Genomic DNA, 21,158 nt, shown 5'->3' with positions numbered 1-21,158 from the left:
CGGTAAGGTCATGAAGGTCGAGCCCCGATTCCTTCAGGCCGGTTCCACCTTTCTGTTTTGATCTAGGCCTACGATGTTTCCAGGGAACGAGCGATTTTTCATTCCCGAAGGATGCAAACTTTGTCAAAACCAGTTTAGTGTTTCGACACATGAACCTCAAGTTTATTCTTCAAAGCTCAGTATATAAGCTGTCCGGATTAAAAGCCGCTCCGACCATTCTCACGGGCAAAATCAAGGTATAAGCAGCGCCTTATATTCCGAAAATTACGGTATTCGCTATCAAGATATCAACTCGGCTTCCACCATGAATCCAACAGTGATTTTGACTGGTCAACAAACAGTTGGTCCTTGAGAAACAATCAAAAGAAAGCACACTCAGCTACCGTACCTGCACAACGTACCGGTAAGCATATACATGTACACGTATGTACATGTAATGTACATGTACATGTACCTCTCCCAAGACACTGCTGCTCTTTGTACCAGTATGGCGTACATGTACCCATACATGTACATGTACATGTACCCGTGACGATAATTTGACATCTGCCGTTATTTACACAGGTACATGTATCCTGGATTTACTACTGGGAAAAAAACCCTGAAATTGCACACAAGGGCTATTACATGCTTCTTGCCGGCATTGGATTTCCTGTTTGATGAAGATGTTTTCGTAATGACATGGGGGGGGAGTGGTTAAACCGAGATCATGTGTGCACAGTGAATAACCAGCAATGGCATCTGAGCTGTTCATGGTCTGCATGTTGTGGCACTGGTGGACTTGAGCGATGATGAACACACATTCCAAGCGTGACTGGACAAGCCCTCAAGGCATGGGGTGAAATATTTCTAGTGGTGATTACAAAGCACCATGGTTGAGTCATTTAATAATATTTCGACATGCCAAACTCACAAAGAAAAAAATTTAAAAGGCGTATTTAGGCATAGACTGTAGACTACTCAACAAAGTTAATAACCACTTACATGTAGTATTTTGTCTATACAATTTTTCATAATTACTGCTGATCACGTGCATTTGATGTTTTGAAACATTTCTTAAATTTCTATTCCAATGAGAGCACCAACTAGACAAAAACTGAAAGAACTACACTGTAGACCCCACACATTGCTTGGAAAAAAATTACAAGTTCAGAGAAAAAAGGGTCCTTCATGCTTTTTGGGGGAAGTGTAGAATTGCATCAAATCGGCATGTTTCTCAACGATGTCGAACACCTCGATGCCATTTACACAGTTTGCAAATAATACAGGTACATTTATTACATACATAATTTACATGTATACATAAAAAAATACATTGATGTACATGTACATTGTATACATGTCCCTTTGCCATTGTTCCCCCGTTACATGTATGACTGGCCTTGTGACATGTGTGAAAGGACTTGTGATGGACTCGAATACAACACTGACTGAATTACGGTACTTCACAGTGTCTGACCAAATGAGGTGAGTTGAGTCAGGACACTGCTGACCATGTGCGTGCCTGTCTTGATCAAAGTTGAACACTCACATGTAAGTTCTCAAAAGTCAGCATTTTTTACGGCTATGAATAACGTGTAAATTTTGGTCACCAAAAAATTATTAAGTAATGATTTTTTACAGAACTTTTTGAACAGATTTGTAAATGGTGACAGAACTGATGATAACATACTGGTACATGTACCGGATAGGCCTATATTGAACCATAATCATGGAATTGAAAAGCACGTCTCGCAGATCACTGGGTCCCGAAGTCGGCACTTGCGCCATTAGATTCCGTTAAAAATGTTGGCATTTAAAAACCAGCGAGTAAAATAAAAAATGATGAATAGCACAAACTTGAGAAAAGAGTGCAAGACAGGACCCCAAATCATCATCCTATTACGACTTTAACAATTGTATTTTCAAATATGTTTCCATAAACCCCAGTCCAAAATACTGATGACGAGGACTTGAGGCGTTAATTTTTCATGTCAACTTTTCAGAAATGTTTTGCTGCCTCATGGGCTGTTTGATCTTTGACATCAGCCCAGATGGTGCATGGCCTCTTCTTTTCACTCAAAGTTTATGAGCTCCTTCATGGAAGATTTATCTCTACCTACTGAGGTTTCTAAAAAGAAAACGTTAACGGACTTTCTCCAAAAAATGACATTCAAGATATAAAACAGGGTTCATAATGAAAATCGAATGCCTTAGATTTTAAATTTTGATCTACAGCAATTTTGAACGGGGATATCTCTAAAACTAATGGCATATTAGTTTAATGAATATTGCTAAGGGAATTTTTGAGTGCTACATGTGACAGTGTCTTCAATGCACTTTGTTGTCAAAATTCTCGCACGTCTTCCAAATTAAGTCACATATGATGACTAACACGCACATACCCATTGTAAACTGACAGATTTTCTTTGTTGTTGAGAGATGTTTGGTTTCAAATCCTCTGGTACCAATTATGACTTACCGGTACATACATGTGTAAATCTTTAAACAAGTCCAACTCCCTTTGATTTGCAAAGGTACACATGTACACGTACTAGTAGCTAACCAACTGTCCACAAAATGTACACAATCTCCCTAATCACTGCCAAATGATCATTTTTTATAAATCAGAAGGTGCAAATTTGTGACTGAAATGACTAAATCAGTCTTTCAGACGTTTTGAAAAATGACGTGACGTTGCACGCACTGATATGATGTACCGGTATATGTGCAGTGTGCATGGGTGTAAATTACCGGTACAAATATACTGTACAAGTACCAGGGCATGCCCTTTATTTTTTCTGACAGTAGCCTGCCGGGCTAGTAAATTCTGATTTTTACAAGCCCGCAGAGCTTTTTACTAGCCCATGAAACTTGTGAAAAAAAAAATAACAATTAAAGCAGGTTTTTGACTTAAGAAGGTTGGTCCACCAAGACATTTCTATCAACCGCTATCACGTGGGGGTGGTAGCAGTTCGTGGGTGGACTGCTCCCCGTTTCCTACTCACTCATGATTGTCCAATGAGGGGCTTGCGATAAGTGGTACAACAAAGTCACTTATGAACCGGATTGCACCAGTCTATGGACGCAGTATTGGTTTTTGGTATCTGGTTCCCAGTAAGAATTGTATGTTAATTATATTGGTCATGTATAGAGGTCACTGACTACTGGAGAAACTATCGTTGATGCGTAGATGATAGGTACTAGGTACAATGTACACGTAGTCCCAGCACACAATACGGGATTCCAGGTGCGAGTCAGAAGTAATGTTGGGGTTTATTTGATTCCAATAAAATAAAGTTACATTCATGACAGGCAAAAGGTAAAGCTTTGAAATCAAGACTTTGTTTTATTCTCTTTAATCACATCAGAAAAACAAGGAACGTGTACAAATTTTTAACTCGCCCGCTGGACAACTGAGGGAAGTGTTTCGACTCGCCCGTGACTGTTTTCACTCGCATTTGGCTCGCGGGCGACAGATAAGGGAAACCCTGAGTACATGTACATGCGTTGATGATTGTAGACATTAATACCCACAACATCCGGCAAACAAGGAAATAATAACTATTGGAGGTTTTGGCGAACAAGCTGAGTGCAATGAACACTGTACATGTACATGTATGCACAAACATGTAGGCCTACATGTATCTTGAAATGGTACCCGTACAGTATACCGGTATATGTACATGTACAAAAAACATACATGTTTATTTCTCTCTCTTTTTTGCCAAGGACAGGAAAATACATTATCACTTTGCTTCAAGATTTGTACAATGAATGTTTTTCCTTCCCTCTTCAGAATGTGTAAACATTCTACAATGTAGCCTCACATCTCAGAGGGGCCATAATAACCGCACGAAGAAATTGCCAATTTTCGACAACCCCCTCAAAAAGGAATGGTTTCCTGCTCCAGGGAAATCTACATGTAGGGGTGCACTGAACCAATTCAAGCTCCATTGAAAATAGCGTAAAATCAACCAAGTTTGGAGCCCCATGGCAGGCAACTGAAGTCCCTGAGGCCTCTCAAACCAAAAATAATGTGTTGTTTGGTCCTTCAGATTTCATTTGATTTTCAATTTTTAGTAGGTTAACCACTGAATTTTTTAATTATCCGCCCAAAACTAACTCACCCCCCCAAAAGTGAATGTTGCCAAGCCTTCCCAGTGGCCATTTTCAAATGACATCCCTCACCTTCCTCGGGCTCTTCTGACTAATTTTCAATCCCATTTTTGTCTGCTTTGCCCCCAGATGGGTGCCCCTGAATCTACAGAGATGATCCTGGGCCATACTGACACAATCCCACCATTTCTTGGCCCAAACAGACCCCTCTTTTCGAAACAATCTCCGGGGGTACTTTTTGTGCGCCTCGGCCTGGCGGAGAATTTTCCTTGAATTGGGACACTGCACCCCTAGTTCTCTGCCCATGCCTACAAGGCAACAATTAACAAATTGCCTGTCAGTACACCTACGGTACCATGTAACTCTATAAGGACAGCGAACAGTTTTCATACATTTGAAGGGTATGAAACCGCACAAAAAAGTCAGTATCAGACAAATTCATGACACGCAGCCTTTAATATGGCTAAAAGGAAACTGCTTGCCATCAACTAAGATGGGAAGATGAAGCAGGCTTGAGGGGATCAAATGCAACCCCTCCCCCCATCAATGCAACCCCTCCCCCAATCAATGCAACCCCTCCCCCAATCAAATGCAACCCCTCCCCCAATCAAATGCAACCCCTCCCCCAATCAAATGCAACCCCTCCCCCAATCAAATGCAACCCCTCCCCCAATCAATGCAACCCTCCCCCAATCAATGCAACCCCTCCCCCAATCTCTACAACCCCTCCCCCAATCTCTGCAACCGATATTTGTAGCCCATTTTTTTCTTAATTTTTTTTTTTACATACATGTACAATGCCTTGGGTGTATTTATCAATCAGCAAAGTGCAGTTTGAGGCAAAGATGGTGCAGCACCACCAGCACTTACATGTATCACCGATCGGTGACCAAAGAAACCTTATCATGAGAATCCAAAAGAATAAGTGTTCCAAATAATGTGTCCATCAGCTGGGCATGCACGGTTTATGGCAAGTACAAGTTTCAAAACTGTGGAAATTACCCCCAAAGACAGCCTCTGCTGCCAAGAAAACATTTGCAACAGGCCAGGGTAAGGTTAGGGAATTTCCCCAAACACTGTGACACGGTAACCAGGAAAATATGGCACAAAGAAAACACTACCACTGGTAGTGGGCCCCAGTGATGTACAGTGTAGTTGAGTACTTTTTGAGAACCAAGTTCTCTACCAAATATTTAAATACTGTAGTTAGGAGGGAACAAAGTTAAAGTACCGGTACATCAGCATAAAGGTAAGATCACAAAGCAATATAATTACTTCAGACCATTGCTGTTTGATTAAAATTAACTTTTTAGTATAAAAGTACTCGGAAAGTACCGGTACTTGCCGAGTACTTTTCTCCCTAAAACTTAAATTTTACACAACTGGGAGTGTCTGAAGTCTAACATTTATTTTGTAATCTTACCTTTGCACATTTACCATCAAATGCCTGTGCACTCTGGCTTTATTCCCTCTTACCCAGTTCAGTATTTTGCGGAGAACGCTGGTACTCGGAAAGTACTCGACTACAACACTGGTGGACCCATTTCTTCCAATCAAACTACATGTAAAGGGTAGCTGGTACATTTCATATGTGTACAACTGATATAAAGTTCTGCAGCGTTTGCACATGTTTAGCGCACTCAGAAAGATCCGATCGATCCAGCTTGGGATTGGAGCTCTTAAATCACACACTACATACATGTGCTCCATCACACACCCTTTTGGACGAACTATAAAAGTTGCTTAAGTCGCACAGTGAAATCAGTTATTCAAAATTATCCCATGTATTGGTTCCCGCATGTACTGTGCCATCTGTACATGTACATCATCCAAGTCCACAAAAGTCGTTAGTTTCTCCATGTACATGAACATGTTGAAACAGCTGACTGCTGTACTGCCCTGACATAAATTATAAATACATACATGTACATAGCATATACATGTACACTGTACATGTAGTAATGCTCAAGTGTTTCAACCCTTCTCCGCTCTTCAACAGGTAATTTATAGGTCTGCGAAAGGAAGTGAGGCCAAGTTGGTGCAAACGCTACCGGTAGATGTACATGTGCAGACAGTTAACGGTAAAAAAAATGCAGACATTTATAAATGAGTGAAAGTACTGTACAACGTGTGTTATACATGTACATGTACCTTTGAATGACAGATTAAAACTGAGTACGTTCCTGTACAGTAAAGACCATTTCACCAGGGTACAAAGAAATCTTGTTGGATTTCTGTGCATGTGCTCTTTGTGCTTGTTTGCATATCTTTATCCCACAAAAAGCAAGGGTTCCATTCTTCATTTTGAGAGGCAGGCCAAAAATATGTGCCTTTTGTTGACCCTGCAAAGTATTGGTAAAGCATGACTGGGTCCGTGATCACCTGGCACTAAACCTTGACTTAACACCAGGGCAAAACCACCAACACTACCGGTACGGACAGAAAGGCAATCAGTGCAAGGTTGAGGGGTGCTCTGCTGAGAACCTGCTGTCATGGGTAATATGTTGAAAGCAAAAGTGAAATAGCGATAGTTTCTTTCTAGAGTTATCCTAACCCTGGACGGGGATCAACAGATGGAATGATTGGTTGACTGAGTCATCAGCAACAATGTGGCTGGGCTGGTAGCTGGCTGACAGAGCACACATCAGTTCACACAAGTTGGATACAGGATACATGTACACAAAATTCACTCCATGTGCATACAAACATACATTGGTACATGTACCTGTACGGTGCACATGCATTGTAAATATAATAGTACCCTGTATCCTCACTAGCACACAATACTAGCAATACATGTATGTGTGTGTACCGGTACATGGTGTTTTGGTACCGGTACATGTGTACCTGACATGGGTCCTTTCCTTGAATGGGACATACATGTACATACATGTACAGTAAATGTATTCAGGTTGTTCATCCAATCAGAAGGAATCTAATAAAAAAAAATACCGGTACATGTTCCCTGTATGTATGTACAGTGCCTGCATATATCAGCTGACAGCTGTCGACCAATCAACAGCCTTGCTCTAATTCCTGACCAGCACTGATGTACAATGTACATGTAGGAGGCTGCATAACATTTGCAAACACACAGACCTTTATACATGTACACTGTACATGATGCGTATACATACGTTCTATCAACAATAAAGATACCGGCATAAGGCACAATGCCATCAGAAAAGAAGAGTCGGGTGTCAAACCACAGGGAAGTACCAATACAACGTCCAGTATATACATGTACCCGGTACCCGGTACAGTCCATGTGTATTGTGCATTTGTGGGACATCCGCTAAGCTTTCAATGGAGCACTAGCTCCCAAATTCCCAGGGAAATCCTTGCTCACTTCATGGTCAAGTTTATACGCAGACATCCTCAGCTGGTGTGTAGTTTAGTTTTCACAAACATTATGAGCACCGTGTTAGTGCCAGAATGGTACAAATGCATTCGTGCAGTACAAGTGAATTCAATTGTTCTCCCCCCCCAAAAGGTCTCTGTTTACCATGGCAAATTGACTCACTAGAGGTTTCTGGTCCAAAATTCCACCACACAAAAGATGCAAAATGTCATTAATCCAAATGCAGTGTCCCCCCCCCATTTTTTAATATCACAATTCGGTTCATGTACACTTCCGTGTGACATCCTGCCGAGAATTCTCAAGATCCAAAGCGCTGTCACCTGCACACACGCGGCGCACGGCTCGGCCCGGCCCGTGTCAATGTCTTCGCTGCCCGTTTGTGACAGTGACCACGTATGACCTATTGCAACCTCAAACTGAGTGTGCCGACTGCTGGCGTGCAATCATGCGAGGATCCTGTGGCACAATTTCAGGAAAGGATTTCTGCCCTCTTCGCATGGTAGACGTATGATTTACCACTAACTCAATGACTAACAGGTACATGTATTAGTTCAATGTACATGTGTACATGTACATGTATGCACATGACTGCATATGATATGAAAGCAAAGTTTGCTTTTTTTTTCCCCCCACAGTGAACGTGTCCTGTGTAGAATGTACACGATGAAATTGTATCCGGGCTAAAAGCAAAAATTGTTATTTCCTGCTTTGTAAATCGGTTCCTTATGGGGAAACCCAAAGTTCCGAAATGACCAGGATCCACTGGCAAAATAGAATTTCTACTCGTACATAATGGTATTTCTGAAGAATTTTTTTTTGGGGGGGGGGGAGATTGACACTTTCAAACAAGAGGTCCAAATACCGGTACATGTACCGTAATGTACATGTACTTCTATAGTCAGATGTACTGTACTTCATTATTACATGTAGCTGTACTGAACCATCCTTGACAGTTCCATGGTTTAGCTACATGTACATGTATGGTAGATAATGGAACTCAAGTCAAGACCCTGTGTGTACATGTGTGCATGTACAGTACATGTGTGCATGTACTGTACATGTGTACATGTACTGTACATGTGTACATGTACTGTACATGTGTACATGTACTGTACATGTGTACATGTACTGTATATGTGTGCTAACTGGGTCATTCCATGAGGTTGGGGCACAATTTGTGACGGTATCCTTGTTACATGGGTAACTTTTACCACCTGCCATGACCTGTAGAGTAGACCTGTCATTTATTCTATAAAAATAACACACACCTCAGCATTCAGCCTTGCAAGATGTATAACAATCATTGTTAAACAATGTCAATCTGGAATCCACATGCAGGGAAATAGCTGTTCATTTTTACGGAACCAATGTAACAATTGACACCATCGCAAATTGTGCCCCAACCTGATGGAATGACCCAACAACGACTCTTGACATTTATGTAAGCTTATTTTGAAATACTCAAATAAGCCTTTTGTGAAGGACAATTGAATAAAATCTGGTACTCTTGAGTTCTTTAAATTTACGGTAACATAACAATTTGAATTCTCCATATTAGAAACACTGCTAATACCGGTATTACATGTAATTCGGGGCAAGCTTTTGCTTACATGTAGTTACATGTACATAAAAGATGCCTTGCAACAATACATTATTCTCAATGGATAAGAAGGGCACAAAGGAACCAGTCCATTCCAGAGATGGTGGTTGCTATGCAAAAGCTTGCCCCGAATCACAAGGTACAGGAACAGCTTCTTTAGTCTGGGGAATTAAAATTTTTACGTTTGTGCGCAATCAAATAACTCAGTGTTCCAGATTGTATTCAAATTTAACTCGCAAATGGCTTATTGCACACATTTCTATGTATGTACTGATGCACGTACACACATGTAAATCCTAGGTACTGTACAGGGTAGCTCTTCCATTTTCAACTGAATCATAAATGATTTTAATAAATCAACTTCCTGTACCAAAACCAATGCATGTTACACTGTACACGGAATGCTACATGTACACAAACTGGTAGTGAAGGTTTTTTTTCCCCTAATTGGCTTTTGGATGCTTTGATGCTGCAAGCAACATACCGGTACTGTTCATTTGTGTACACGTGTTCCATGTCACACCACACACGTACTGGATAGCAAGGTACATGTACATGTACATGTATATACAGACGCTGTCAAGAGATACATAAATTGACGGAAATTGCACAAATATGAAACTTGAGAGAAACACAAACACAAAGAAACTACATGTACATGTAATGCCGTACCTGATTTCGTTCAGTTTCTCTAAGCTGTAATGGAAGGAAAAGAGTGGGGAAGTACACTGTACTAGACATGTACGGGTACATAAAATACATGTAAGCTGATCCTTCCTTGTAGGAGCGCTTGCACGTACCTGAGGAGGGCCGCTTGTGAAAGTTGCCAGTTGTCATGTGACACTTCAAACCATAGATTTGAACTGAAATAGGAAGTCTGATGCTCTAAAACTGTGCAGACTATTAACTCCGGTACATGTACCGGGTAAGTCCGTCGATATATCGATAATATCCGATATATCGATTTTGCTTTGATATCAATATGAACAATATCACTTTAACATTGAAATCGATATATCGAAAACGCCGATATAATGAAAAAAATGAAGCTCAAGTACATGTACTTGTTATTGACAAGATCTTGTCTTGAAATAAAAGGGTCCGTTTTTCACGGCCAAGAATAACGGTTAGCAAATTCACCTTTGATTTGTTATTTTCCTCAGCCAACTTCTTGATTCAACTATTGCATTACATGCCCTTGCGACGCTTTACAGCTCATCCAAGTGCAACAATCCCACGCTTCCAGCCAGGCATGTCATCTGACATGAGACCTTTTCCCAGTAATGAATTCCCCAAGTTTCATGCCAGCAACCAGCGGGACATCCTGGGAGAGTACAGCAAACCTCAGGGAGGACACCTTGTCCATGTAGTTTCTTTGCGTCTTCGGAGTACCGTGTCTACGCATGCAGTGTGCGGACTGTACGGGGATACATAACTTCAGTTCATGATCAGGAAAGAATTTGACCTCCAAATATCAGAGCCAGTAATTTCATGACAACTGGTACAGTACACTGCTAAGGAGTTTGCATTTTGATTACTTGGAACATTCTACGTATCAATTCATAGATGTGCACAGTTTACAGGTGTACATGTACTGTACTTACAGATGTACATATTTTTGTGTTTGGGAATGAAGGTGAACATACATGTACATGTACAGTGTACATGTACATTGTATGCACCGGTACATGTACACTTTATAAAAATGGTAGTAGACAATGAAACATACAGGAAATTACTTTTCCTTGGTACGCTGTACATGTAGGTGCCCTCAGTGATACCGGTAAGTGGTAGATGCTGAATCTATTGGAGAATGGTACATACATGTAAGTGGGTGATTCCAGAAATTAGGGGTCTTTTTTTTTTCCATGTCCCTGTCACATCTGGCATACAGTATGATTTTGCAAGTTCAGAACACATTTTCAAATTTCAACGAGTGATGAATCAATGCAGATTACCAGCCAAACAAATAGTAATGGATCCAGTGCAGCATCCATCACTGTTCCCGCCTTAACGCCTCACCGAGCTAATCCCTACATCTGGATCCCTCTCTACACCATATAAGCTCCACTCCCAGTTAGAATCCTGCAGTCTCCTGAAGACGGACAGAGAACACTGTTCGAAACGTCGAGTTATTCCCCGGTTCTTCTCAGAACCACACATACTCAAAGAAGAGATAAATACATGGTGTTACCGCAATCTTTACTATAGATCAAATAGTAATGGTTTGAAATCAATTCCAGTGATATTTCCATGTCAAATAACTAAGGTCAGATGTTACAGGGATACACTTCTGGACCCCTAATTTCTGGAATTGCCCATGTACATGTATGCACTCTATTGTAGGCACACTAAAAAAAATGATGCCTCTCTTTTGTGCTTCAGAACACAGTAGAAAAAAAAAGGCAATTCAAGAGCGTGCTGAACAACTGACAATCACAAGACAGCCTCAAAGCCCTCACATGTCATTTTTCTCCCTTAGTAATTCCCTGGTAAAGTGATTACTTAATCTCCAACGGCCGGGACGGAGAAAATAATCGCCTGAATCATGGCACGCACCCTGGAACGATGGGGGGGCGATTGTGACACATGCTGCGGCTCGTTCCGCCGTTCAATCTAATTAATTGGGGAGAATTTTCACGGAATTATTTTTGTTGAGTGTGTGGGCACAAGTCTTCAATCAAGTACACGCCTGGGGCCGGCACGCACGGTATATGTGTGCAAGTCCGCATGATTTCCTCTAGATCATTCACCTCGAATGCGTCACGAGATTCTTTGAGGGGTAGACTGCCCCATCAAACCCTACAGGTATGGAGTATCTTTTCTTAACAGATTTGACCATACCGGTACATGTACATGGATCAGAAATTGCAAATGATGTTAGTGATGTAACAGGAATACAGAGTGTTCCCTTTCCAGACACTGCACCAAGTGCACAGTAAGTGTCCAACAACTAGAAAGAAAGCCCACATTCCAAAGAAACCCTTGCAAAGAATACACCAAACATCCATGGTAGTGCATGTACATTTACACCAGTAAAATTTGGGGGCTTCGGGCTAACCCTGAGCCATCCCTTAAGATTGATTTCCCTTCAGGCTGAACTCCATCTTGCTCCAGACAAGGGGTTGAGATTCTGAATCCAAGTAGAAAATCTTGCCCTGAGTGCGAACTTGTGGTATTTGTCAGACCAAAAGCAGATATCGTCAGACAAGATATCAGAAGGAAATGTGAAGGCAAAGGGCTCTCTGTGTACTGGTAGTTGCGTGTACTTTTGGTCATCTGAACTACATGTGCGAAATGTGACCTTGTCCTAACAAAAGCTGGTTATGACACAATGAAATTAATCCTGCTAGTACGCTTTGTCCCACCACTTTCTTGGCTAATTTCAAGCATTGCCGAGAGGGCTCGATTTCAGGTCCAAGTGCCGAGTCACCCAGGACTGCCATGCACATAAACCTTGACCTGGGACTGACCGCTAGTGTCTGGGGCCGGCGGGTGCAAGATCTCAAAGAAAGCTCGTGAGTCACGTCTAAAGATAGTGCACATCATTTGTACCCCTTTGGAAAGCGAGCAGGAAGCGGAACTGCAAGAACTGGCGTAGGGGACCACTGTGAAGGTTGGGGCGCATGGGACCTGGCTTCCATCACCACCGGCACGTGTCCATGTAAGAATCCTGGTCGTGAGTAAGTCGAGGGATTGCTCAACGGTCAATCAGGGGCGACAGGGCGTATGTATGGAAGGTTCAGATACAAGAAAAAAGTCACCTTATGAATCTACATGTACTTCTATAGGTACAGATGCAGACTACACGTATTTGTACATGTACCAATACAAGTCTATTTGTCACTGCCAAGGATTGTTGCTGCATGTAGTACTTCCCTCTTCGCCTTTCCGGAGCTGAAATCCCGTCTTAAGTGCTAACTTATTCAAATCTTCACTACAAGACATGAAAATCCACAAATCTGAATGAATGCAGATTAGGATGTGTAATGGCCCTGTGCAGACTTATTTCTAGGCCAACACATGCACCCAGGATAATCCAAAATGCTCCTTGGCAGAGTCGCATCATGCCCAATCATTCTTTCATTAAAGCTTTTCAATTGGACAGCAAACTCCCGGTACTTCTGATTTTTGGCCTCTAATCAAACATTACCGGGTAAGTGTAAGTAATGCACAGCTGCGATTAAATATCAACCCTAGAAACTCCAGCTCTCCAGAACTTACAGTAGTAATCTACATGTACAGTGGAAGTTACTGGAAACTCCCAATATTTTACTTCTGTTGACAGTTAGGGGCCAAAAGGAAAAGTGAATGAAAAAAATTACTGCACATGCATGCTACAGTACCGGTAGTTTACATACCGGTACATGTAAAGTTTTACCTTTTAACCCTAAACGTCAAGCATATTGTTTGGCTTACACTACACAGTAGTACAAAATACTAAGTAATAGTCTGAGCCTGAAGGATACATGTAGCGCTACCGATTACTATTTTTGGCTAGGTAACTTCCATTGTTACTCGTACAGAGAACAATAAAGCCATGGATTCATAGTGCCACAGCTCTGTATGGTACATTGTCTTATCTATTGTATCTTATGGCTTCACAGAACAATAAAGTCATGTCCTCTTACAAGCGATGGCGCTCAGTACTACATTTTATTACAAGTAGTAATTTGTAATTTTATGTAGGGTTAGGGTTAAAAAAAACTTAGCCCAAGATTCTCAATCCTGTGACCAAATTTTCACGCTAGGATTTTCTAAAAACGGGCCAATGAGAAGAAACTACTCATAACATCCCTCCCCTCCCCATGCTATTCCTCTTGGTATCAGCATGTGGGTTAGAATGTGTAATAATTGGATTGCCCTTTAAGAGTCAACTGACCCACATCTGTGCTCTGATAAACACACTCCACTGTCCACCCTCCCGAGCGCCGGTGCATTTTAGCACTATTAAGGAGGACTACATTACATGTAGGATAGGTGTTTTAGACACAAGAATAGAGAGCCCCTACTGAATGATGACTACCGTCCACAAACTTCCGCATCAGCCACATTGCTCGTGTGAGATGTTTAATTTGCGATGGGCACGGCAGGAGGGATTGGCAGGGAGCTCGGCATCGCCGATGAGCGTGCTGATGATGGGAGGGGGAAGAAAGGGGAGAGCTCGGCTAATGTTTACATGTATACGTAGATGGGGGCATCACCTGCGGCCATTAGGGGTTAACGCAGAATGAGCCGGCACCCTTGGGATGCGCTGACGAATGGTCCAATTACAAACGCTGCACACAAAAAATGTTAATCCGCCTCGCGTGAATAGGGCACAGGAATTAATGTGTGCAGAGCTCCGCACAGCATAAGCAATGCACTGAATGATTGCATGCGAAGGCCTGCCATATTCTTTTGACCGAAATATTCAGACAAGTGCTGCACTTGTGCCAAGTCCACATGCACTGTACATGTACATGTACATGTATGTACATGTACAGTGTATTGTATATTGTACATAAAGTACACACACCAATCTTGAGCCTCCCCTTCTTTTTTGGTTCCTTGTTTGTCAGACGATAAAATGTCCTACATCCTGTTTTTCACCACATTCGAGAAGTGTACACAGACATGTACATTGCGTATGTGCATGTATTAGTACATGTACATGTACTATGTACACAGTGGATCTGAAAGCCATTGACGTACATGTACGTGCATGTCACTCATGACTAAAAGTTTTAATTGGGCATACAGCACTGTTTCCTACACTAAAAAAAAAATCATGTTTCAAGTTTCCATGTACTGTATTACAGGCTACCAGTGAACGTACATGCACCGGTACGTCCATCTGCTCTACACAGATCTATGTACCTGTACAGAGCAACCAACTTTAGCTGTGGGAAGCAACAGACCTTTGCTTTGAGTTTTGCAGAAAAATCTGTGCTGTTTGCACATTTCAAAGAAGCAACAAGGATCTACCTTTTCAAAAGAGAGAACCTGAAGTATCAATAACCAAGGAAAACCTGTACACTGAATTACACTGCATAAACTGGTAAAATCCACAAAGCCTCAGGAGTGCTAAGGCAGTTCGGGCCAGCATAGTCAGGGCAGCTTCAGGTACGGTAGTCAGTGACTAATAATGCGTCAGAATAAACAGGACTCCATGCTTAAAATATTGGCACAGAAATACCGGTAATTTGTCGGCATAGTTAAGACTACACTGCGATCAGAATCAGTGCCAGAAATCAGTGACTTTGTGCAATGGTAGAATTGCACCCACACTGTGAGCTCTAGCCGAGCTGCTGGGGCAGATCAGGAGGTCCTTTAAAAAAAAATTGAAATCTTACCATCCAAAGTTACTGGTACGCAATTGGCCAGATTTCATATACATGTAACACCTGTAGAAAAGGGACGTTTCCTTCTTTTGGCCAACTTCCAGGAATTGGTTACATTCCGGTATGTGTACACCTGCCACATAAAACTAACAAAATGTACACTGTACATTTACTGTGTCACACACCCACTGTTACTAAACTTCCCATTACACGCACCAATAATCTTCTAGTACATGTACATGTAGGTACCGTACATGTACATGTACATTACGTACAGACATGTACGACACACAGTGAAGAACTTCTTGCCTGCTTGCACAGGTCAGTTCAGTGTTCCTGTTGGTCACATTAATGGTATGGGGGACAATTGAGTGCACTCAACACAATGAACAATGATGGGCTGTGCAAATGTGCCGACTACAAAAAATATTAGCTATTGCTATATGTATATGTACAGTGTGCCGGTACATGTAAAAAAAATTGCATACAGTATACATGTATGTACATGTACATGAACATGTATGATGTACATGCACGTGTACATGTACGTTCCTGCCAAGTATTATTTTAGTCATAAACCCCGATTCAAACTTTTTGGAGCACTCATTTTGAACCTTCCTGAACTCATGCACTGGTACTAATGTTCATGTACTGTACACCTCTTCAAATATCGGTGTATCGTTCCAACTGCAAAGGAGCCCAACCGGACCGGTTCTTTTTGCTTAAAGGGTTTCAGAAGAGTACAATTTTTTTATACACAAACACGTATGCACCTTTCTGTCTTGATTACTCTCATTTCCAATTTTTGTTTCACTCTCATAACAGGTATTTTACTGCCTACATGTACCGGTATTTATTTTTATGCAAATGAAATTTCCATATTCATAAGTAGACCTGTGATGTCATCCTGGGGAAAACCTCAAAAGAACTCTTGAATTTGTTTATGTACATTGTATTTTGCTGCCCTGAATTTTGTTAGACTCTGAATTTTTCAGCGTTGTCTAAAGCAAGCACAGCAAGCAATCCTTTCTCTGATAAATGTTTTCAATGAGAAAATTCTTGGTTCAAAATATGAAAAGAACTTACGGTACGTCTGAGTCTTCCTGAAATGAAATCACAGCAAAAGCACCCCCAATCAACAAAGAAAGAACGGGCAATTTTAATGTTTAAAAAGTGCACCTGTCAAATAGTATCAAATAGTTCCTACACGCTGAACAAGTGTATAAATGTTGCAGTATGGCAAAAGTGTACCTACATGTACATAAAATTCACAGCTGCTATCCTTTAACCTTTCAAGGGAAATCAAGCCCTAAATGTACAGGCGGCAGTACATAAATTAACAGCAGTTACATGTAGGTTCCTGCTCACTTGATCCCACAAAATCTTCCAGAAATTCCAAGTTGACATGTCCGTGTGTACAAGTACATGTACATCAGTACACGTAGACAATGAATTTACTGTACTGGTACATGTACCGGTACATCAATTGTCAGTAGAGCATGAAGGATCTAGGAAGATTGTAGGTTCCGGCACTGTGGGGTTGGTGGAAACTCCAAGACACTGTACAATAGTTGAAATGTAAATGCTACCAGTACATGACGGTGTACATATGTACATGTATACATGTACACTGTCTCTTCTAGGGAGCACTTCAAATACACATTGTATTAATATGAAGCTGGTGGCCATGCTTTTGTGGGCACATCCATTATCGCCCCAGCACAACACCCTCTTGACTGTCTAGAATTGGAATGAGACGAGGTCACCTGACCTTAACAGTCTGACGGGCTTTGTCGGGACACAATGCTGGCAGCTCACCTGTAGGATGCCGTACAGTATGTTGTACATTGTATGTGTGGGTGTCACGTGCACATTGTCCAAGTAAAGCTCCAACTAAAGAGTGAATTCTCTGATGTACCCTGTGTGATTGCACCAAGGTCTGCCCAGTCCTAACAGAGTGGTTCAGGACCAATTAAGGCTGGGATGTGTGTATACATGTACCCGGTACATACCGGTAAATGAACAGGTATATGTACATGTACAATGTAGTGTCCACCTGCAACAGTAGGCCTACACATGTACCGGTATACATGTACGTACATGTTGTACCAGTACATGGACACGTACATGTATACATGTACCGGTACATGTACGTACATGTACTGTGCATAGGGTACAAGCTACATGTATACTTTTGTACATGTACAGTAATGGTAGGGGTGCAGTCTACTAATTTAAGTGATAATTTCTGGCCAGCTCATTAGCATTCAAAGTGCCCCTCACGGTATCTTTTGAAAAAAGGAGATTTTTATGGCCCCTAAAGTGGTGAGATTGTGTAAATCTCTGCCAGAATCAACTCCCTGGCTCTCTGGGCTTTCATCTGAGGGCAGAATGGCTAATAAATACCGATGAAAAATGGTCCTAAGTGCCCGAGAAAGTTGAGGATTGCCACTTGAAAAATGGCTACAAGCAGACGTTTGAAAAATCACTTTTGGGGGGTTAATTTTGTTTTGCGGGAATTATTCAAAATGTAATCGTTAACCCACAGAAAATTAAAAAGAAATTAGAAAGATTAGGGACCATACAATAATTTAACATGTGTTTCAGATACCTCAGGGATGTTGGTATGCATGTTATTGGGCCCTATGCAATGCCACTTTTACACTGTTTTCAATAGGGCTTGAATGAGTGGACTACACCCATAGCCTACATGTATGTCATACTGCTGCAGTATAACATGTGTATGCATGATGAAGTGCTGTTCAGATCTCAATTACAACAATTGATAAATCATGTGCATGAATGGCAATGTATTTTTTCCCACTCACTGCTTGTACATACAGTAATGTATGTACATACAGTAATGTATGTACATGTATATATGTTCTGTAGGAATGTTCACAACTCAGAGCTGAAGCTGAGCAATTTCCTCCGATAACAATCCTTGGGTATTGCATGCTTTCAAATGCACACCATGTACCGGTCCCGTACTGCCTGTATGGTACAATGTATGTACACGTACCGGTACAGTGCATGTGTACATTTACCGGTACATGTACATTACATATTCCTGTAGACTATAGCATCCTGCTGGGGCCACTATCTCAAGAATGTTTTCCTTTTTTTTTTTTTTAATCTACCCCGGTATTTCAGTTTGATGACCTGGTGAGATCAAGTCTAATCGCACACTTAGCCTGAGCTCAAGTCTGACATTCCTTTGGTAAAAAAATACATACATCTGGGACCCCCCCCAAGCTTGCCTCTAAAGTCTTACACGTTAAGTTCCCTCCAAAAAATGTACCTACATGTACATGTACGTACATGTACTAGTACGTGTACATCAGATTACAAGTCTTTCCCATAAACAATCGAGTTCAAGTTGTAAGCTACGGTACATGCACCGCTGCCGTCAAATGGTGCATTACAAATTTGGCTACGATCACGAGCAACTACTGGTACACGTACTGTGGCCAGGAAAAAAGATGGCACGGCACAGAAATTGCCTTTGAGTTGAAGAAATGCTTGAAGCAAGGCTACCGAGTCTTGGCTCGTTGTCTTGTGCAAGTACGTTTATTTCGTAAATAGTTCGAAAAAATGTTGCGTGTAGGCATGGTAGGGGCAACTTGGCTGAAGTCAACAAAAACAATGTGAAACAAAGGCCAGATACATATGTGGGGATGTCTATTTTTTCGACAGTCGGAATCCAGGTTATGAATTTAATTTCTGCATGACCTTTTGACCTAGTTGGGCACCTCAACTAACATGAGATTGTCCGTTTATTACCAAATATTGCACATGCTCGGCTAAATCTATGACATCACAGGTAAGCGTGAGGGAACAAACACGACGGAAGTGAAAAGTGACAGAAAAAGATGTGCTCCATTAGTTCAGCTCCCTTTTTAAGAAGCCCTTCATAGTTATGATTTTCCCATATCCCTAACCCATGATTTTCCCATATCCCTAACCTTCCTTAGTCCTCCAAAGTCCTTTGGGTGGTTTTGGAGGATTTTGGAGGATTAAGGGTGAATGGCAAGAGTGCATGGCTTAGTGCAAAGGATGACATGCGTGAAGGTCGTGGGTTAGACCTTGTGCTGTTTTTGCTCAGTCAAGCATAACTTCAACCCGAATTTCTTTTGAATCAACCGCAGTGCTCAAGAATGCCACTCGCACTGCCTCAACATAATGAGAGGAATTGACAGAGGATTTTGAAGGATTGAGGCAGTAGGAACACTTCCAAGTAAGATTTCCAGGAACTTTTGGAGGATTGAGGGAGAATCTAATTGTTTCACCCCCAAAATTGGAGGATTTTGGAGGATTGAGGAGGGTCCCTAGCAAAAAGGACCTAGGGGGTTGGTTAGGGATATACATGTAATTATCTCTTCTATGCAGGAAATCAATGGTGAAATCTATGCTGGTCCATGTACCGGTGCCGTATGACGTCAAATGTGAAAGTGGCTGAGCTTTCCCCTCCTCAATCTTTGAAATCCTAAAAACTTCCTGGTGCACTTTGAAGTATATAGAAAGAGCACTGGAGTTTTGAAATTGGTGGATGTCATCAATGTTTAGCTAGAACACTAAAACCAACCTTCATGAAACGATTCGACACAGTAATTTCTCGGCTTAGGAGAGTTACACAATAAAGCATGTGTAACTTTTGCATCACAGAAATGGGAACTTGGCATGACTCAATGGAATGAAAAGCTCCATATATACGGCCAGCACTTGAGACCCTGTGCACAAACCTATGAGACCTGTCTGAAAAAAAATGAGTGTTTTCTAAGTAAATTTTCTAGCTAAATTTCACTTTTTAGGTCATGTTATCACTTTCTAACAGCTATTATTATATTTTAAGGAAAAATAAGTGTTATCTGTATATGGAACTCTTTCTATGTATAGGGAGTTCTATATGCTTGTATGAACATGAAAACTTCTGAAGTTGTGCTTGTGAATTGTCAGTCTGAAGTGACTGCATCTGTCATATCCTGACATGATGTCTGTCATCTCAGTCGATGTCAGTCTGTCTTCTACCATGTCTACAGACACAAAGTTAGGAGCAATAATTATAAGTGCCAATGCATAGACTGTAAACAGGTTAAATACAGAGGAATACAGTCGAAGTCGGCCCTGTGCTTCAAGCGCTTCAAAAAAGTGTCAACAGAGGATTTTTACCTGTGACATCTGAGGCCGTAAACAAATATCCCGAGTTAAGTCCACGGCACCCGGACTCAGGTGGTTCAGGAGTTGACAGAGCACCACGCCGTCTCGCAAAGTCTGGGCCAAATCGAAGACCTGAGCATTGGCCCAGGTTGATTTGTGGGTAGGGGGTAAGGCCCCACACTGTACCAACCATCCAGCGCATATTCTCCACGCCTCCATTTCTGTCAAATGCGCTAAATTTTCCAGAACTTTTCCTCCCGTCATACGCGGTCGCCGTTTTTTCGGTGCAGCATTTCCTGTATTAGCTGGTTGCCAACATACACGTGTAAAAGTCATATTCGCAAAATCACAGAGTACCAGTTCGTCTGAAAACGTCATCACAAGTCCGCAATCCGACTTCTAAATCAGCTTCCGCCCTCTACCGGAAAAGTTTTCATAAAACACGTGGCTTTAATTAGAAGAATATTCACTGAACAAACAGAATTCATGTATTTGTTGGTGGTGAACCCACTTGTGTTCTTAATGCAGGAAGAAAAAAGAAAAAAAAAATAAAAAAATTGATAAATCAAGAACAAAGTTAATCAATTTAGAGGGCGCCCTTCCAAGTTTGCGTTGTGAT

At 41.5% G+C, this 21,158-nt stretch overlaps 1 protein-coding gene across 4 annotated transcripts in view; it reads right to left on the bottom strand.

The window, feature by feature from the left end:
• LOC110983845 (guanine nucleotide exchange factor VAV2-like) overlaps positions 1 to 20,850 on the bottom strand; it is a 64,397-nt gene extending 43,547 nt beyond the window's left edge. For all 4 annotated transcript variants that reach the window (XM_022243444.2, XM_022243447.2, XM_022243446.2 and 1 more), the window contains exon 1: positions 20,552 to 20,850. In XM_022243444.2, the coding sequence (XP_022099136.2) occupies positions 20,552 to 20,803 (252 nt within the window). In that variant the 5' untranslated portion in view covers positions 20,804 to 20,850. The remainder of the gene's footprint in view (positions 1 to 20,551) is intronic.
• Positions 20,851 to 21,158: the final 308 nt, after the last annotated feature.

This window comes from Acanthaster planci, linkage group LG11 (genome assembly GCF_054643075.1).
Source record: "Acanthaster planci isolate LZ-2023a linkage group LG11, COTS_SCS, whole genome shotgun sequence".
Lineage (NCBI taxonomy): Eukaryota > Metazoa > Echinodermata > Asteroidea > Valvatida > Acanthasteridae > Acanthaster > Acanthaster planci.
The sequence above is the reverse complement of the archived record's forward strand: the minus strand, read 5'-3'. Positions and strand labels throughout refer to the sequence as shown.